This window comes from Diadema antillarum, unplaced genomic scaffold (genome assembly GCF_040938485.1).
Source record: "Diadema antillarum isolate AM-2024a unplaced genomic scaffold, OU_Dant_1.0 seq00001356_RagTag, whole genome shotgun sequence".
Classification (NCBI taxonomy): domain Eukaryota; kingdom Metazoa; phylum Echinodermata; class Echinoidea; order Diadematoida; family Diadematidae; genus Diadema; species Diadema antillarum.
This window is the reverse complement of record NW_027272120.1, coordinates 212,228-228,649: the sequence shown is the minus strand read 5'-3', so window position 1 is coordinate 228,649 and position 16,422 is coordinate 212,228. Positions and strand designations below refer to the sequence as shown.

Sequence of the window (16,422 nt, the reverse complement as noted above, 5' to 3'; positions counted from 1 at the left end):
AAAATCCCGGCAAAGGGAGCTCAGAAGTCTTGGCAATTTTGAAGGAGCATGCCGAGGAGGAGGATGAGGAGGAGCAGGAGGAGGAGGAGGAGGAAGAGGAGAAGGAAAAGGAGGAGGCCAGGAGAAGGAGAAGGAGAAGGATGAAGAGGAGAAGAAGGAGGAAGAGGAGGAGATGAAGATGGAAAAGGACGAAGAAGAGGAAGAGGAGGAGGACTCCTGAGGAGGAGGAGGAGGAGGAGGAGGAGGAGGAGGAGGAGGAGGAGGAGGAGGATCGAGGAGGAGGTATAGGGGGAGGAGGTATAATAGGGGGAGGAGGATCGAGAACAAGGAGGAGACTGACTGGGAGGAAACGGAGAGAAAATGAGCTTACCAAGGAGAATGATAAGGATGAGAAAGAGCTTGGAGGAGGGGTGGAAGGAGAAAGCAGGAGTGTTATGTCAGTAGGAGAGGGGGGTGAGGAGGAGGACGAGAATTATTGAGGAGAGAACAACGATCTCGCAGAAGAGGTAATAATATTATAGGAAGGTCCAACATTCTACAATATAATTTATCTACAGCGGCACTTCTTTATGACGAGCTCGGTTGTAACACAAGTCTTGTTAAAATAAAATGAGGTAAAAATTCTTGTCCCCCAAATAATTACCTTTATGTTCAATCTGGTATACATAACTGTTCAGACGACATAGCAAAAATTTGTACTGAAACAATGAAATAAAGCTATTGGTCCCTGGCCAGGACTTGACGAGAGTTGCCTATATAATACATTGATCCATAAGAACTGGCGCCATTCCATAAGCATGTGTAGAGTTTGTTTGCAAAAACCGATAAGTCCATATTTGCCAAATGGAGATATTTGCGATTAAAGGTCAAGAAAAATAAAAAGAATAATAAGAAAATGTTTGCTTCTCGTGACCATAACTTCAAAAATGTACCTTTATATGTAGTGACCAATATATAATTTAAAAGGTATTATTTTGTACTTTATGACAGAGACCGTACTTCAAAATCTTCAAAAATGGACTTATCGTTTTTTTTTTTTTGCGAACAAACTCTTCATGTTTTTACGTATGGCAGTTAAATTTTAACACAATTATGTTTGTCCATGAACACTTTCATGTCTGTTTGTTGAAATTCCTCTTTTTGTTTTCTTGCTTATATTGGGTCAGTCAGCGGAGATATAACGATGATTACGAAATAACAGACAGCTAGAGTGTCGATATAGGGAAAAGAACACAATTGGATCAGCAACCATGATCTTCTTATAATACTCAACTGATTGTTAGACTTCATAATACCAGTCAGAGTGCTAGTAGAATTTATTAATTGATACATTTTTAATTTAACGAAAAGATTACTCTGTGTACATATTATAGTGGGGAAAAAAATCTTTTCTCTTTGGCTGCGTTAAGTAGAAAAATCCAATATGATATCAGAAACGTACATGCAGCCCTTTTTTTCCTGCCAACATACCAGTGAGTACTGATATGGTCAAATACCAAATTAATGTATATGCTATGTGGCAGAACATTACTATAAGCATACAATAATTGGAAGAGTCACGTTTCGTGCCAAAACATTTTTTTTCAATGATATACAAGATTATTGTTTGTCTGATTGTTTCAGTTCCTCGTGTCTTGGGGTAACACTTGTGACAAACGAAGCACGAGCGTGTCTGTTGTAATGTGTAAAGAAAAACAAAGCAACCAAACACCCTGGGAAAAAGGCTGAACCACTGTTCAAACACAGAGATTTGTTTCGTTTTCCAGGAGGTGACTTCACTTCCACTGGTTTCATGGACTGCTGCACGCAATGATGATGATGATGATGATGATGATCATCATCATCATCATCATCATCATCATTATTATCATGATTATTATTATTACTATTTGTGTCACAGCAGCGTTCAATAGAGAGTTTCAATTTATCATTATTTTCAAAGCAGAAGGGTCTCATGCTCATTTTATCGTATAACTGTAGTATTTAGGGGTGGATCCAGGAATTCCATAAAGGGGAGGCACCTCGAAAGGGGGGCGCACCCCCCCTTTATTCTTTTTATTTCTTTTGTTTTAAAAAAATACAGAGGGAGCACGCGCCCGGTGCGCCCCCTCTGGATTCCGCCACTGGTATTAAATTTCTAACCAATCAATCAATGATAAAATTATCACGAGATCACAGTTCTGCCCTACTTTGGCAAAAGGGAGCAAGTGACATTTTTATGGATACTGACTTTTTTATTGATTTGGAATATTTGAGGCATGCTCTATTTAACTGAAAAATCCAAAAGTTACAATTTTGGCCCATTTCAGGTGGCAAAAGGAAGCAAGTGCACAAAATTGCCTGAAAAAAATTGGGAAAAGGAAGCAAGTTACAACCTCATGATATGATTGTCACTTGCTTCCCTTTGCCAAATCATTTATATTTACACACAATCTAAAATACTTTGGCAAAAGGGAGCAAGTAACATCCTTATGATATGATTGTCACTTGCTTCCTTTTGTCTGTTTTTTTTTGTTTGCTACAAATCTATAATACTTTGGCAAAAGGAAGCTAGTAACATTCTCATGAAGATTGTCACTTGCTTCCTTTTGCCAGATTTTTCATGTTTGCTAAAAATCTGAAATACTTTGGCAAAAGGAAGCAAGTTACAACCTCATATATGATTGTCACTTGCTTCCTTTTGCTAAATTACCTATATTTGCACACAATCTAAAATACTTCGGCAAAAGGAAGCAAGTGACATCCTTATGATATCGGATTGTCACTTGCTTCCTTTTGCCAATTTTGATATGCTTGCTACAAATCTATAATACTTTGGCAAAAGGAAGCAAGTAACGTACTCATGATATGATTGTGACATGCTTCCTTTTGCCAGATTTTTCATGTTTGCTACAAATCTATAATATTTTGGCAAAAGGAAGCAAGTTACATAATAATGAGTTTCTATGGGAATATCAAAATTCTTCGAATTGTCATAAATGCATCACCATATGACTTGCACCAATACCGACATTATTTCTCATCACAAATTTCCATGTTGAAGGGCCTACCCAAAAACATATTTTCTTCATTTGTAGCATTTGTACTCGATGTCACTTGCTTCCTTTTTGCCAAAGTAGCAGAGTTGTGTCTGGAGTGTGTTTCAAGTTTATGAGGGAGACTAGTTTTGAGACTACAGGTATCCGGTAGCTGAGGAAGACAACAGCGCTGGCTCGAAAGTAGTCTATCCAAAGGATGCGGATATTATTGGTGTGTTTACATTGATATTTACCTATCATACAAAAAATTTAATAATGTCTTCATGTCAACATAATGCATTGATTCGACAATATGAATATCAATACACTTATGATAGGAATGAAAATAACAGCACTATACATATGCAATGAATCAACCCGGGAATACTAATGTAAGAATTACATAAAACGACTGACGTGATTCTAACTTGTGCGTCATTTCATACGTATACGTGTGCAGTAGATCGGCCATTCATGTTTTGCTGAAATAGACGATCTGGAAACAACATGTTCCGACAATAGCTAGCTGACACTGGACAGCTCGACAGCCACATACTCAACTGGCAGATATTGTTTAGTTAAACAGCCGGTGTCCTTGAAAAGTCTTAAAAACTCCTAAATGACAACAACATTCTGCATTTCCAGGTGACGTCTGACCAATAGACATGGATGTCCAGAACATGGTACCACCACACATCACCATTCCGGTTTTAGCTGTGATTGTTCTCGTCTGTCTTGTGTTCATGTTTGGTTTTCGTATGACGAGTCCTCAGCCACCGAGCTTTGATTTCGACGATGATCCCAGCGATAAAAAATCCAGGCGCAGCAGAAAACGCGTGAACACGGTATGGATTCAACTTTGATGTCACTGGGGCATAGAGACGTAGGGTCCTAATTAATTAGAATGTCTCCTTGTGTAGTGTAATAAATCGTAAAAGATTTAAGAGGAGAGCTCACAAGTCTAGTTCAGTAGCTAACGCTTTAAAAGGTAAATTAGGTCACAGACACAGTCACACACAGGTGCCTAGCACGTTAGTCTATAAACGTTATTGTCTGACAGTGCTTTTACACAGGCTACGTTCTACGCTAAAAAAGGAATTTTATTTCTTAAATAAACTTACAAATTACGGTGTAAATTCCTTCCGAGTCTGCTAAGCTAGGACTAGGAGGGGGCAATCGACAATCTACATGGCGTAGGCTAGGTAGCTAGTAGGTACGGAGTTTGGAAGCCATAATTTATGGATAAGATCACAAGTTTGGCTGATTGGGACCTCAGCGGGCAAAATGACTCTAGAATCTGATTGATAGTTTGGGTAACACAGAATTATATTCTCACATTTTTTCACTGTCAGCTTCTCTCTGATCGATGTCAATTACAAATCTCTACGATGCAACTGTGATGTGGGGATGTGGCCACGAATAATACTAGTATTGCAGTAGGCGTAAGTGTTGCAGAGACGGAGTGCATAGTGCATGCAGTCGTAACGAATACTTAGGTCTATTGTAGTAGAATTAGAAAGCGTCTAGTGTCTAGAGGGATCTAGAGTCTGCCAGTTTGAGATTTGCTTGCTACTCATCACATGTGTACACGTGTGCGTTTACTGAAAACGGCAAATATTTCGCGAGGTTTTTATTTTCGTGAATTTCGCGAGTCGGGTGCTATTAGCAAAATTAATTTAAAGACACGCGAAAATATTGACTCTGATCATGCTATGAATGTGACACACGCGTATACAAAACTGTACATTTCTCCGTTAGGTACAGAACTCCAAGATCGCGAATTTAACCACTTGCGAAATCGTTGGGAAGTTCTGATTCGTGAAAATTTAGACTCGCTAAATATATGGCGTACACAGTACCTGGCGGAGGCATACGTTCTGCTATAGTTAGCCAGCAAATGTGGCGAACTGGCAGGGTATGCTGGCTTCTGCTACTGTAACACTTCTGTGGTTCTGTTTAGTGTTATGAATATGACTTATGGGCCCTGGTGCTAGAAACTTGACATGAGATCAAACGCAACTTCACATTAAACGCAAGTGTCGGCAGCTTCCGGCAGCAACTTAGTATTCGATCAAAATCAAATGCAAAGCTGCATTTGATATTTGTGTATGAAATCAAATGCAATTCCTTTCTGCAGCAGATTTGCATTTAAATGCAAAGTTGTGTACGATTTAGAGGACTTGCATCTGGTTTTTGAAGTTCTCGCAACCGGACCCAAAAGCGTCACACGCCAGCTTTCCATCAGAGTAGCTGGCTACAACGTGTATTTTCAGCAGATGATGTGCGTATGCTAGGCGTACGGGCATTCATTTCGGGGAGTAGCGAGTAGCGAATTGGTAACTAACAGTGTGATTTCTGTTGGCATCTGGCAATATTTATGGCAATAATTTCATTATTGATGGCCAAACCTTTTTTTTTTTTTCGTAGTGGCATCATCGAGAAGCAGAAACATGTCAGAATACATTTCTGTAACCTGAAATATCAAATAAGGTCAACACAGTGCATAGCTCCTCAACCCGTGGATTGCCAAGTCTAGACAAGATCTACGTATGTACAGTAGATCCAGGGAGGTGGTAGATCTAGAAATCTGTCATTTACTAGACTTTTCATTACACAGCACATAGACAGATAAATCTGCCTCTTGTTCGGTCACCACTTCAAAACTATAATCATGGTGATGTCATACCCTCACAATTTGTGATGTATTTTAGTTATGACATTTGGGGGAGAATGTTATTTTTAGCTAATACAAGTAAAAGCACGTTCCCATACCAATCAGAGTTAACATTTCTTCTGTTTTATTTTGGGTGGTTTTATATTTTTACATGGCAGAAATATGAGATTTTTGTCATTACTGTGTACAAAATGAAAAAGAAATTGTGAGCATGATGTCGTCAACTTGCTGATTTGAAATTCATAAGCACTGGTCAAGAAATATTTTCCCAAAAAAATTGAAATTTCAAAATGTCCTGTCTTCTTATTTCTCATGTGATTTTTGTCATTTTTGTATAGTTCTGTTGGGAATATTTTTTACTTTCTTTTGAAGTTTATTTATTTTTGAGATGGATTTCCTGTATAATTAAGGGTAAAGAGGTAGCAACTGCCAATCATTGACCAAAGATATGATTTTGATAATTAATACAAAGTTCATCTACGAACCTACAAGTATGAGAGAGCTGTGAAGAAATGACATATTTGTCACCTCCATCTAGCGTTCAGTCAGTGAACATATCTGAAACTTTAAAATACCATTACTTTCTTAGTCTGTGGTGTGATCATGATAAAACATCTGCCATTCTGGGTGCATTTGATATTTGCTCGAAATTTTTAGAAAGAAGAAGTCATTTTGACCATGATGTGGAATTGCACTTTGCCTGGCCACTGGCAGTTACAAATGTAGTTGTCAGGGCAGGTAGCGAGACAAACTTTCCTCCTGAATTTAAAGGGCTTTCATTGAAGCAGCTCCATATAATCGAGGCATTGAACTGTGTCGATCAAAAATTGAAACCAGTGCATATATGGTAGATGATACACACATTTGTGAAATGAACTGAAATGTAGCAGGGAACATTTTTTTTTGTCTTTTAAAAATTTTTTTTTTTACTCTAAGAGAGATATGTGCATGATGAGAAACTCAGAATTCATGAATTCACATCCTCAAGAGACCTCAGTACCAAATACATGGAAGCAGGCAAAATCCACTTTATGTATTTTAAATTATCGAAACTAGCTTCAGCTTCAATTTCAATTGTATTCAACGTAATTATGAATGCACGCCTAGTTCTGCAGTTCATGAGTAACACGTACTTCTCCCCACTTAATTTGGTCCCAATGCACATATTATGTACTTGTAATCTGTTACTGTTCAGACATGCTGGTATTGAGATCAAGAGATGCCTGCATGGCCCAGACAGGACTTTCACCTCTCGGCTGTGGAATATACTATACCAAGTGTACATTACAATTTTAGTAGTTGGAAATTTGCATTTGTGTGTGTGTGTGTTGTTGTTTTTTAATACAAGAAAAACATTTTGGATAGTAGCTGTAATACATGTAGGTGAATTATGAATGTGCCCAGATAATTTGAGTTGGTACTAAAATGAGTTTCATCCCACTTACTGTATAGTGAAGTCATGTGCTGTCTTTCCTTAGTGATGTCTATAGTCTCAAATATGCAACATTCAAATGTTGTATAATAATGATAAATACTGATAATAATGAATACAGCATTTTTGTAATGTGCCATTTATCTGTTGACCTACGTTGTATTCTGAGGTGCAGAGGGACTAACATTACAGCGAGTTTGGTATACAGTTCTTCATTTCAAAGTGAAGAGGAGTTCTAAGGAAAACATAGAAATATTGCACATTTAACAAATATTTAGCCAACACAAGATGCAAAGGTGTGATTATTGCAGGGCCGCAAATTGTTTTTAAACCCAGTCTTTCTACTGGTCCAGCCTGTCCCTGTTGGACCAGTACTTTTTGCGACAATAGATACCCAGTTTTTCCATTTTATTTTACTGGTCCAAGCCTGAAAATTTCTTTGTAACAATTTTTTTTTCCCTTACTGGTTATGTCAAAGTAGTAAACTTGGCAATTCCTGAAAAGTTACTAGTCTGACAGTGATTTTTACTGGTCTGGAATCTTAGGACTGGTGGCAGTGTTAAGCGTTGATTATATTAAAATTTCTATGGATATTGACCGATTCGGGTTCGTTGAGGGCAGCAGACATTTCATGGCACTGGGCGCAGCCATAGTGGGTGTCTCAGCTGACCCCCCCCCCTGCTCTCCCCCACCCCGGGCAACATGTTTATCACGCACTTGTAACAAAGGTTCGCGCACTAAGCAAGCATTCGCGCACTCAGTACGAGACGCCCATTGGCTAAAGCAGTTTTTCATTCTGCGCGCGTGCTAATGTAGGGAGAGGGGTGGGGAGTGGGAAGGGTGGGTCGGCTGAGACACCCACTATGGCTGCGCTCAGTGCCAAAAATACACATAGCGCGTCACAGAATCGGTAGCTCTAGACATTAATTCTGTGCATGCATTGTTCAATACAGTAGGTAATCTACGTTTAGTTGTTCCTTGGTAAAAGATGAACATTGTATTCACAATCTGTTTAAAGATTGAGGTACAATGTGTTTGTAGTTCAAAAGTGAAGGTACAAATCTTCAAATGCAGAGATCTCTTCAATCACTTGTTGCTGTCCTCAGAAACCGGAGAAGACCAGCACCAACGGTACGGTGCCCACGCCCAAGGAGACTCGAGATAAAAGTGCACCATCCACAAAGCATGCACCCAGCACCGGCAATGCGAATACCTCACCCAGGAAAGCCAAGCCCGCTGCACCGAAGAGCGCGCCAAGTGCCCCTGCCAAGCCCAAGAAAGTCGTTGATGCTGGAAACAAGGAGAATGAGGACCCAGAGGGTGGTAAGATCCACAGTTAGCACTTGAGACCTTTTACCTCTCAATACAGAGAGAGCTCTAGAAAAAAGGGGGAAAGGAAACACATGCATTTTATAGGGCATGCAGCAAAAAGAGGAACTCATCAGTGAAAGTTTGATGGAAATCAGACAACCCATTCAAAAGAACAATGCATTTTTAAAGTTTTGGTGCAGCCATCACTGGATGAGAAGACTAACTACCGTTCTTATGTCATAACAATATAAAGAAAATTATGTAAAGAGGACTCCGCAAATTTTGATTTTTGTTTTGAAAAGTATACATTCCTTTGACTTGTTACTGACATGTTATGGGCAATATTATTCCATCTGCTTTCTGAAAAGATAAGTCACATGCTCTTTCATTAAATGCTAGAAAAGTTGAAATGTGTTTAATTTTCTCAATATTTTCTTTCATGTCAGTATCCATACTCGATGCCACAATATATTCATACAATCTTTTCATCCAGCGATTACGGCACAAAAAAACAAAAAACAAAAAACACCTTTTGAATGGATTGTCAATTTTCCTCAAACTTTCATTGATGTGATCTACTAATTTTAGTGCATTCACACAATCCACATAGGATTCTGAGTTTCATTCTTTAAAGACATATGAACCCTTTAAAGATCACGAAGGATTTAAGACCTGCTTTGTGTATCAAATTTTCATGAGTACCCAGCAAGTGTTTTTCGTCATTATATCTTTTTTATAAAAGCAAGAAAGAAAACAGGTAAAGTATTGGACAAGTGTTTTAGTCTACATTTTTGCTGACATGTCTCTCAGTAGCACATCTTGAAAAAGAAAAATGTAATCCATAATACTCATTTTGAGATGTCCTTCTGTGTTCAAGCAAAATGGTCTTGCAATGACAAAAATGTCTTTTCTTTGGATGGGATACATGTAATTTGGAATGCAATGATATAATATGTGAATTAGACCATGGAAATCCCCATCAGAACTATATGCCAAATGCAGTTTTATATCAGACTGATTGATGTACACATAACTTTGCATCAAGTTCTTGCAGGTGTGCCTTTGTCTCGCCTCATTTGATTTGGAAGAGGAAATGTGGAAAGATTGGAATTGTTGCTTCACAAATGGATGAAGTCACAAAATTTGATTTCAGGTAGTTACTGTTAACTGAAGCTAGTGAACTTGTTGTGGTGTTCAGTGGGTTAAAGAACTTGGTAATTCTTTCAAAGAGTTTGCACATTGCAAGTCAATGTAGTATTCAAGCCCCACAATAGTTCCTTTTAAGACTTTTCCAACAGAGCATGGTATGTTTGTGGGGGTGGGGAGGGGGTAGCTTGAGTGGCTTTTGCCAGTATAGGCGATTGCATTGCCTCGATGCTACAGTGTGAGAGGAGTCTAAAGGAATTAAACATCACTTGCTTTCCTGCATACGGCTCATTAGACCTGAAGCCAAGCTATTATTGGTTTCCAGAGAGAAAATCATTCCGCCTTCCCTCGTCGTTTCCCTGATCATCCAGGGTCTAGTTATGTGCCAAGCCTTCCATTTCCATGAATCCGACCTTCACTGTGAGGTAAAGACTGTCAAAGCAGACACATGAAGCACAAAGACATTAATTGATCGTCTTCATCCTTAGAAGCCGGCAACAGGTTCTCTTGCCGATAGAAACGGAAGATGCTGATGCAATGGCGCTAATTCACGACGCGAGATTGGGACAATAGAAGAGTTACTTTTAAAGAAATCTCATACTCCATCTTTCTTTGTCTATTGGCCTGGGAACTGATGAAGGTTACCATGGTAATAAAAAAAAGGATGAGAAAGAAAGGGGGTGGATCAACAGCTTTGAGACCAGCCAAGAGCAATTTTGTCTTTCTATCAGCATTGGTTTGTCTCCCTGTGGCTGAACAGATCCTTAAATGAGTCTGCTGCTCGTTGCTATGGCTACAAAGGGAAATATAAAGAGACAAGAAGAGAAAAGAAATATGACGGAAATGTAGTTTATGGTGGTGGGGGGGGGGGTAGGGAAGAAACGGTAAAGATTCTTCATAAAATGAGGATGAGGATGAGATGGAAAGTCTTGAAAGTTTTTATTGATCGAGAGAGGTAGTCATTCGTGGGAAGATGCATTGATTCTGTTTCTGGCACAGAAATGGGCTTGGCCGAGCCTGGCATGCTTGGTCGGGTGATTGATACAACTGTGCATCACAACATAAATTGTAATTCTTGGAAACAAACAAACGAGAGCACTTTGCTGATTAACAGGAAATCCAATGTTCTCATTTGTAGGAAGTGGAGAGACATTTACTATAGAAAGAAACTAAAATAGAATCAATAGACAACTTTCTATCTCATGCCGTTGACAAAATGGGTTGTTAAAGCCTTTGTATGAGATTGGCTGTTATAAAACCAAAGGATATGTGTTGTACAGACCTGTACATTTCACATTGTGGCATTGGGCCCAGTGATAAAACAAAAGGAGTGCTTGTTTAGATACCATAGATATGATCATTCATTTGTTACACTAATGCAGTTAAATATAACGTTGCTGATGTGGCAAGACCTCTTACAATCTCAATTATTTCTTAGTGTCAAAGATACCAATTCAGTTTCAAGGCAGAACAATTATTAATGTCATACACTTATATGTTGGAACAATGTTTCTGCATTATTTGTCATCAACATTGATGTTATGCTACAAAACTTCTTTTGCTTTTTTTCTGACCTGAAAATGTATGAGGTCCCACCACCCCAGGAACAGTTGAGAGGCCTGGATGGTCCTTATGAACAAGTTTTATTGTATCGCAGTTAAAATGGACAAGCAAATTTTATATTTTTGTACAGCGACGTATCGGTGCAACAACAACTTAATGCATGCCAGTAAAGAGGAGAAAAATAAGAGCAAAAGCAAGAAAGAGGAATGTTCAAATGCCATCAATTGTGATACGCACACAATAAAAGCCAGGGTAAAGTGCTGTCTTGTGAGAATTGCCTTTAAAGTGTACACAGTAGAAAACTCAGGGGACGATGTTGCAGAAGGAAGTTCTGTGCATGTAAATGTCAGCAGGTTGTATGTGCATTACCGCAGGTTTGGGGTCACTGTTAAAGTCAGGTGTCAACTTTCAAAGTCACCGTCTAGATCAATCCATTCAAATAAGAAACAACTGTATGCACTGCTAAGGATGGGGATCATGATTTTTTTTTTCACTCACTGTAAACTCACAAAAGCTAGCCCAAGATGTATAATTCACTTTGATTTCTCAAGTCATCTTTCCTTCTTATGTGCTTCAAGAATGATGCAAATTGTTCTTGGCTACCAGTGATACAATGTACACTCTGCTTTGTTTTGGATGCAATACGTGCACAGATATTTAATTGGGAGCATGCTCAGGGTTTAGAATTAGTGCATGTCCTTTAGCATGACTTTCAATTGAACACATAAATCCTACGGTCATGACAATACATTTATCATTAATACACACTTTGGTCATGCCTTCATGAAATGTGAAAATCAGACCTTTCCTTCCAATCTTGAAGTATTATTACAAGAAGACTCCACGAGATGGTCATTCAAGGAAAACTGTATTTAATAGAAAGATTAATTTAGAACTGTGAGACATGTCAGAGCTTGTTACCTAATGTCATTCCGTGATATTCATATTGTCAATAAAAAGACCAGGAGGTAGCCAAAATATTGCCACCCCCCCCCCCCCCCCCCCCCCCCCCCCCCGTCTCTCTCTCGCTCATTGAAAGACCCCTCCAGATGATTTTCAGACTTTTGAATTTGTATACATCTATAATGAAAATGGTTGATATGCTGGTTGTAGAGTTTCATAAATTATAGTGATTGGGATGAGGAATGTTTGCCAATTCATAACAAATCACAGTGAACAAGGATGATAACATAATGGCTTCACGTAACTGCATTATTGGGTGCTCAAGGAAGCAGAACAAAAAAAGAAAGTATGCATAAATTCTATACAGGCAAAGTTGTTTAAAGCAAGAAGTAGCATTGTAATATGAAATTTTGTTGCAACTTTTAGCTACTGAAATATGAGCCTCTTTGTATGTCATCATCCTTGTTCAGTGTATTAAATGTTTTGGGTTCATCAGAGTATTGGTTTATCCGCTCAAGGACCACAGTAAATTCCACAAATCTATGCCTCAGCGATTTATGTACCGTACGTTACTACATTATACAAGTAATGTGAAATCATAAGAATTGATTTAACTGCCCTTTAATGCTACCGGTGTAGTGGTATTTTAAAAATATCAGGAAGATTTGCTATTCCTGCTCTTAGGAAAATAGACGATTACCAATCAGTGGGAGATTTAGAGTGAATAAGCTTTGAACGTTAGTGGGTGGAAAGCTATGATCTCTGAAGGATATCAATACAAATGTACCAAGACTTTAATAGCGACCGTTGAACTCCACATGTATGCCATGGTTGGGATGACTTCAGGAAAGGGAATGGATGAAGTCAGACAGGCAGAACATGAATTCTTATGAAAAATTTGACTAGAAATGTTTGGTGTTTCAAATACTTGAAAATATTCAAGTTTCTTGTGTTCTTTGTGGAAAGAGTGATTGACATTTGTCACCTCCAAAGGTGTCATCTTCTGACAACTTTGCCATTGGATTGATATAAAGTGTGCTTAAAAAGAGTAATTTAAGTACCACATTTGTCTTGTCACTGGTCAGTAATTAGTCACATTCAGTTTTCACTCGGAGTTCTAGTCATTAACTGATGATTACACCCACCAGAGCTGTAGTTTGATTTTGTGCATTGATGTAGATGTTAAACTGTTTTCTGTTTTCTTTTGGTAATTCCAGTTGATATAAAAAAAAAGTATCTGAGATTTTTGTGAGGGAAAAATGGGAATCGTGTCTGGGGATGATGTCGCTGCCTCATTTCATTTGCTTAAATGCAGATTGTGACCAATATTACCATTTCTAGAAAAGAAAAAATAGAATACAATTCACTTTTAAGGTCAGCTAAACTTTCATCATCTTGTACTGTCAGGCTTTGGTTTTATCTCCTGCAAGTCAAAAGAATTCAAAGAGGGTGTTATTGAGTAAATTGCAGTGTATGAGTGACAATAACAAATTGAATATTGCAAAAGTCAAATGCATATTGAGCATATGAGCACATGTTTACATTTTTATAAAATGCAATGGGTTTTAAATGCTCTGCAAGATTCCTCCTCCCCTCCCCCTTTCTGTACCCTCGAATGACTTGAGGATGTAAAGGATGCTGCCACCTTTGGAGTAGTCAGGCCGGGTAGCGTGGGATGAACGTCGTCGAAAGAGAAAGTGAAATGGAGATTGTGGATTAGAAAGGAGATAGAATAGCAGGAGGGAATGACTCACCTCCGCAAATATTTTGGACCCCCCCCCCCCCAAATCCTACGCCCAGTTCAGTTCATCCCGTACGAATGCATTCTGCAATGTAGCTTGGCATGATAACTCTTTGTCAGGCTGAAAGGATAGTTATGTTCAGGAGGCCTGTTTTAGTAATCATGATGTTTTCAAATTCATGGATACAGTGTACTCCTCCCCCTCTCCCATTATTCCCCCAGGAGGAACAAGTCACAAGCTATTCATGTGTTCATCTGTCCCTACTGTCAAAAGTTGATTTCAGTCCAGTTTGCATGCATTTAGATGTTGATATGTCAGGCAAAGTTTCAATCTTCATGCATCAGGTTCACTTCCTGGTTGAGTGGAACTGCCTCTGCTACAGTACAACTTGTACATTGGAGGTAGTGCATGAAATAGACCAGTTCTGTATTACATATGGGTATTCAGATTTTATGCATGCTTTGTTCTAAAAAGTTGCCCTTAACAACAGCAAAACTTGCCGAAGGTTTGCCCGACCTAGCAACAACTAAGCGAATTCTTCCCTTTAGAAGGAGCTTACTGGGAGGGAGCAGGTTTAATGAAATGCTTTGTGACTTGGCTGTTGGAAAAAAAAATCATACATTGTGATTGATACAGAAACAGTCTATTTTATAACTTGGTCTGTTTATGAAGAGAACATTTTGTAGTAAGGTTTGTTGTAAGCATTGTGTAGTACAGAAGCAGAATCCAGAGTAGATAAATGATAAGGCAGCCTTGTACATGTAGTTTGGGTGATAATGGGGTCTTTGATTGTTGGCTGTTTAATCTTTTGTATGGATTATATAGCAAGTCTTTTTAGAGACTCCAACTCTCCCGTTTTCGACAGGAGATCTCCCGCCGAAAACCCATTTTTGCAAAATCTCCCGTTCTCCCGCTTATGATTTAATTTCTCGCGCCTTGGCTCTGTGTCTCCCGTTGGAAAGGCTTTCTTACTTATTGCTATCGTATGTTGAAAAAAATAAGCCTTAAAAGCACCAGAGAGCATCTAGAACCCTGGGAATTTCACGCTTCGCACACATCAACTTGGAATCTCCCATTTGCTAGGGGTTTCAGGCGGGAGAATCTCCAGATCAGAAGGTGCTTTTGGTTGGAGTCTCTGTCTTTTTCGTTTTCTTGAAGTTTAAAGTTTTTCCCCTGCCCCCACTCCCCACATCTTTTACGAAGTATACCACTACAAAACTGTTCCTGGCATTGAATTCACCATGTGAACTTCACCATGTGAACTTCACCATGTGAACATGCTGTTGTTCTTCCTTTGAATCGTTGTACATAGTCTTTATTCAGGACTTGACATAAATGTCCAAGTGGACTAGGACCAAAAGTATTGATGTTGGGCCACCAAATTTCCAAAAAGGCTATCTTTTGGTGGCCCAATTTGGCAGCTGAAATTCAAAATAAACTTTTATATTTCCTCTTATTTTGGACCACTGCATTTCTTTTTCGGGCCGCCAGAATTTCTCATTCCAAAATTTTAGTGGCCTCCTCCAGAGAAAAAAGGTTAGTATTGTCCCTGTCTATTGCTTGCAGTGGACCACACTGTGTTCTATGGTAATTTCATATATCCATGTACAACTGCATATGTCACAGTGCCGCAGAATGCAGCCTCTATAGGCTAAGAGACTGCATGTATAAAAAAGAAAGAAAAAAGTAATGATTAACAGACTGCATGTATTAAAAAAAGAAAGAAATGATTTGATATCAGTTGCATATCTATGGGATGTTGAGATCTGTTCGTGATCATATGGCATCAGTGGTAGAACTACTTTTGGTTCTTATCACAGTTCTCGAAAGTCATGTTAATGGCATATGGCTTAAAGGGATGCCTCCCCAAAAAACATGAATTTAGGGAATGCATGAATATGAGCAAAAACCTCAGTGAAAGGGATTCATTCCATATGCCACGTGCTCTGATTGTGTAGTCAGATAGTAGGCCTATACTTCAATTTTATAATATGTGAAGTTAAAATCGATCAAGCTGTTGATTTCAGTTGTCAAACTTCTCTGAATCAACTTTCAAGGATCAAGAAGCAAAAAATAAATGAATAAATAAATGAATAGATAAATAGATAAATAAATAAATAAATAAATATATATGTGAGTACTTACGCCATACATGGCATTTCAGGGGTCGCACTTAGCTTTTTTTTTAACTAGCCAGGCGGACTACTTAGAATCAATTTTGACACTGAAGCAATATTTTGGCTAGCCAGACGGACTAGTAACTTCAGAATTTTATGATTTTTAGCTAGTCCGACATGATTTCAGGTGGCCAATGGCCAGCGGACCATCGCTAATTTCGAACCCTGCATTTAAATCTTTAGTTGCCTGGACACAAATGCCACTGAATCGAATAGGGTGCTCTAAACTTTAGACCTTATTTTTACTGCGACAAAAATGTTGAGCCTCCGTGAACCATTTCAAAAACCCTTTCAAAATCAGATCGCTTGTCTGTTTACACTGCTCTGACTGCCCACTCAGATTTTGCCCTAGCAGGCCTTAGATTAACTGGCTTAGTTCTCACAATAACCAGGTTCCCCTCTGATAAACGGTATGATTTTGCTACCATGTTTGCTCAAGTAACAGGTACCAAGTTAT

The 16,422-nt window shown here is 38.7% G+C and overlaps 1 protein-coding gene across 1 annotated transcript; it reads left to right on the top strand.

Annotated features, from left to right (window-relative positions):
- The first annotated feature begins 3,532 nt into the window (after nt 1–3,532).
- On the top strand, nt 3,533–8,801 carry LOC139708618 (uncharacterized). The gene is made up of 2 exons (XM_071620560.1): nt 3,533–3,862; nt 8,230–8,801. The coding sequence occupies exons 1-2, from the start codon at nt 3,683–3,685 to the stop codon at nt 8,461–8,463; spliced, it is 414 nt and encodes a 137-aa protein (XP_071476661.1). The 5' UTR covers nt 3,533–3,682; the 3' UTR covers nt 8,464–8,801.
- Nucleotides 8,802–16,422: the final 7,621 nt, after the last annotated feature.

What these genes read in the sequence shown, in the direction of transcription:
- LOC139708618 (XM_071620560.1), top strand. Translation starts at nt 3,683, where the DNA reads ATGGATGTCCAGAACATGGTACCACCACACATCACCATTCCGGTTTTA. An exon ending in GCAGAAAACGCGTGAACACG is followed by an intron (nt 3,863 to 8,229) that starts GTATGGATTCAA and finishes TGCTGTCCTCAG; the next exon opens with AAACCGGAGAAGACCAGCAC.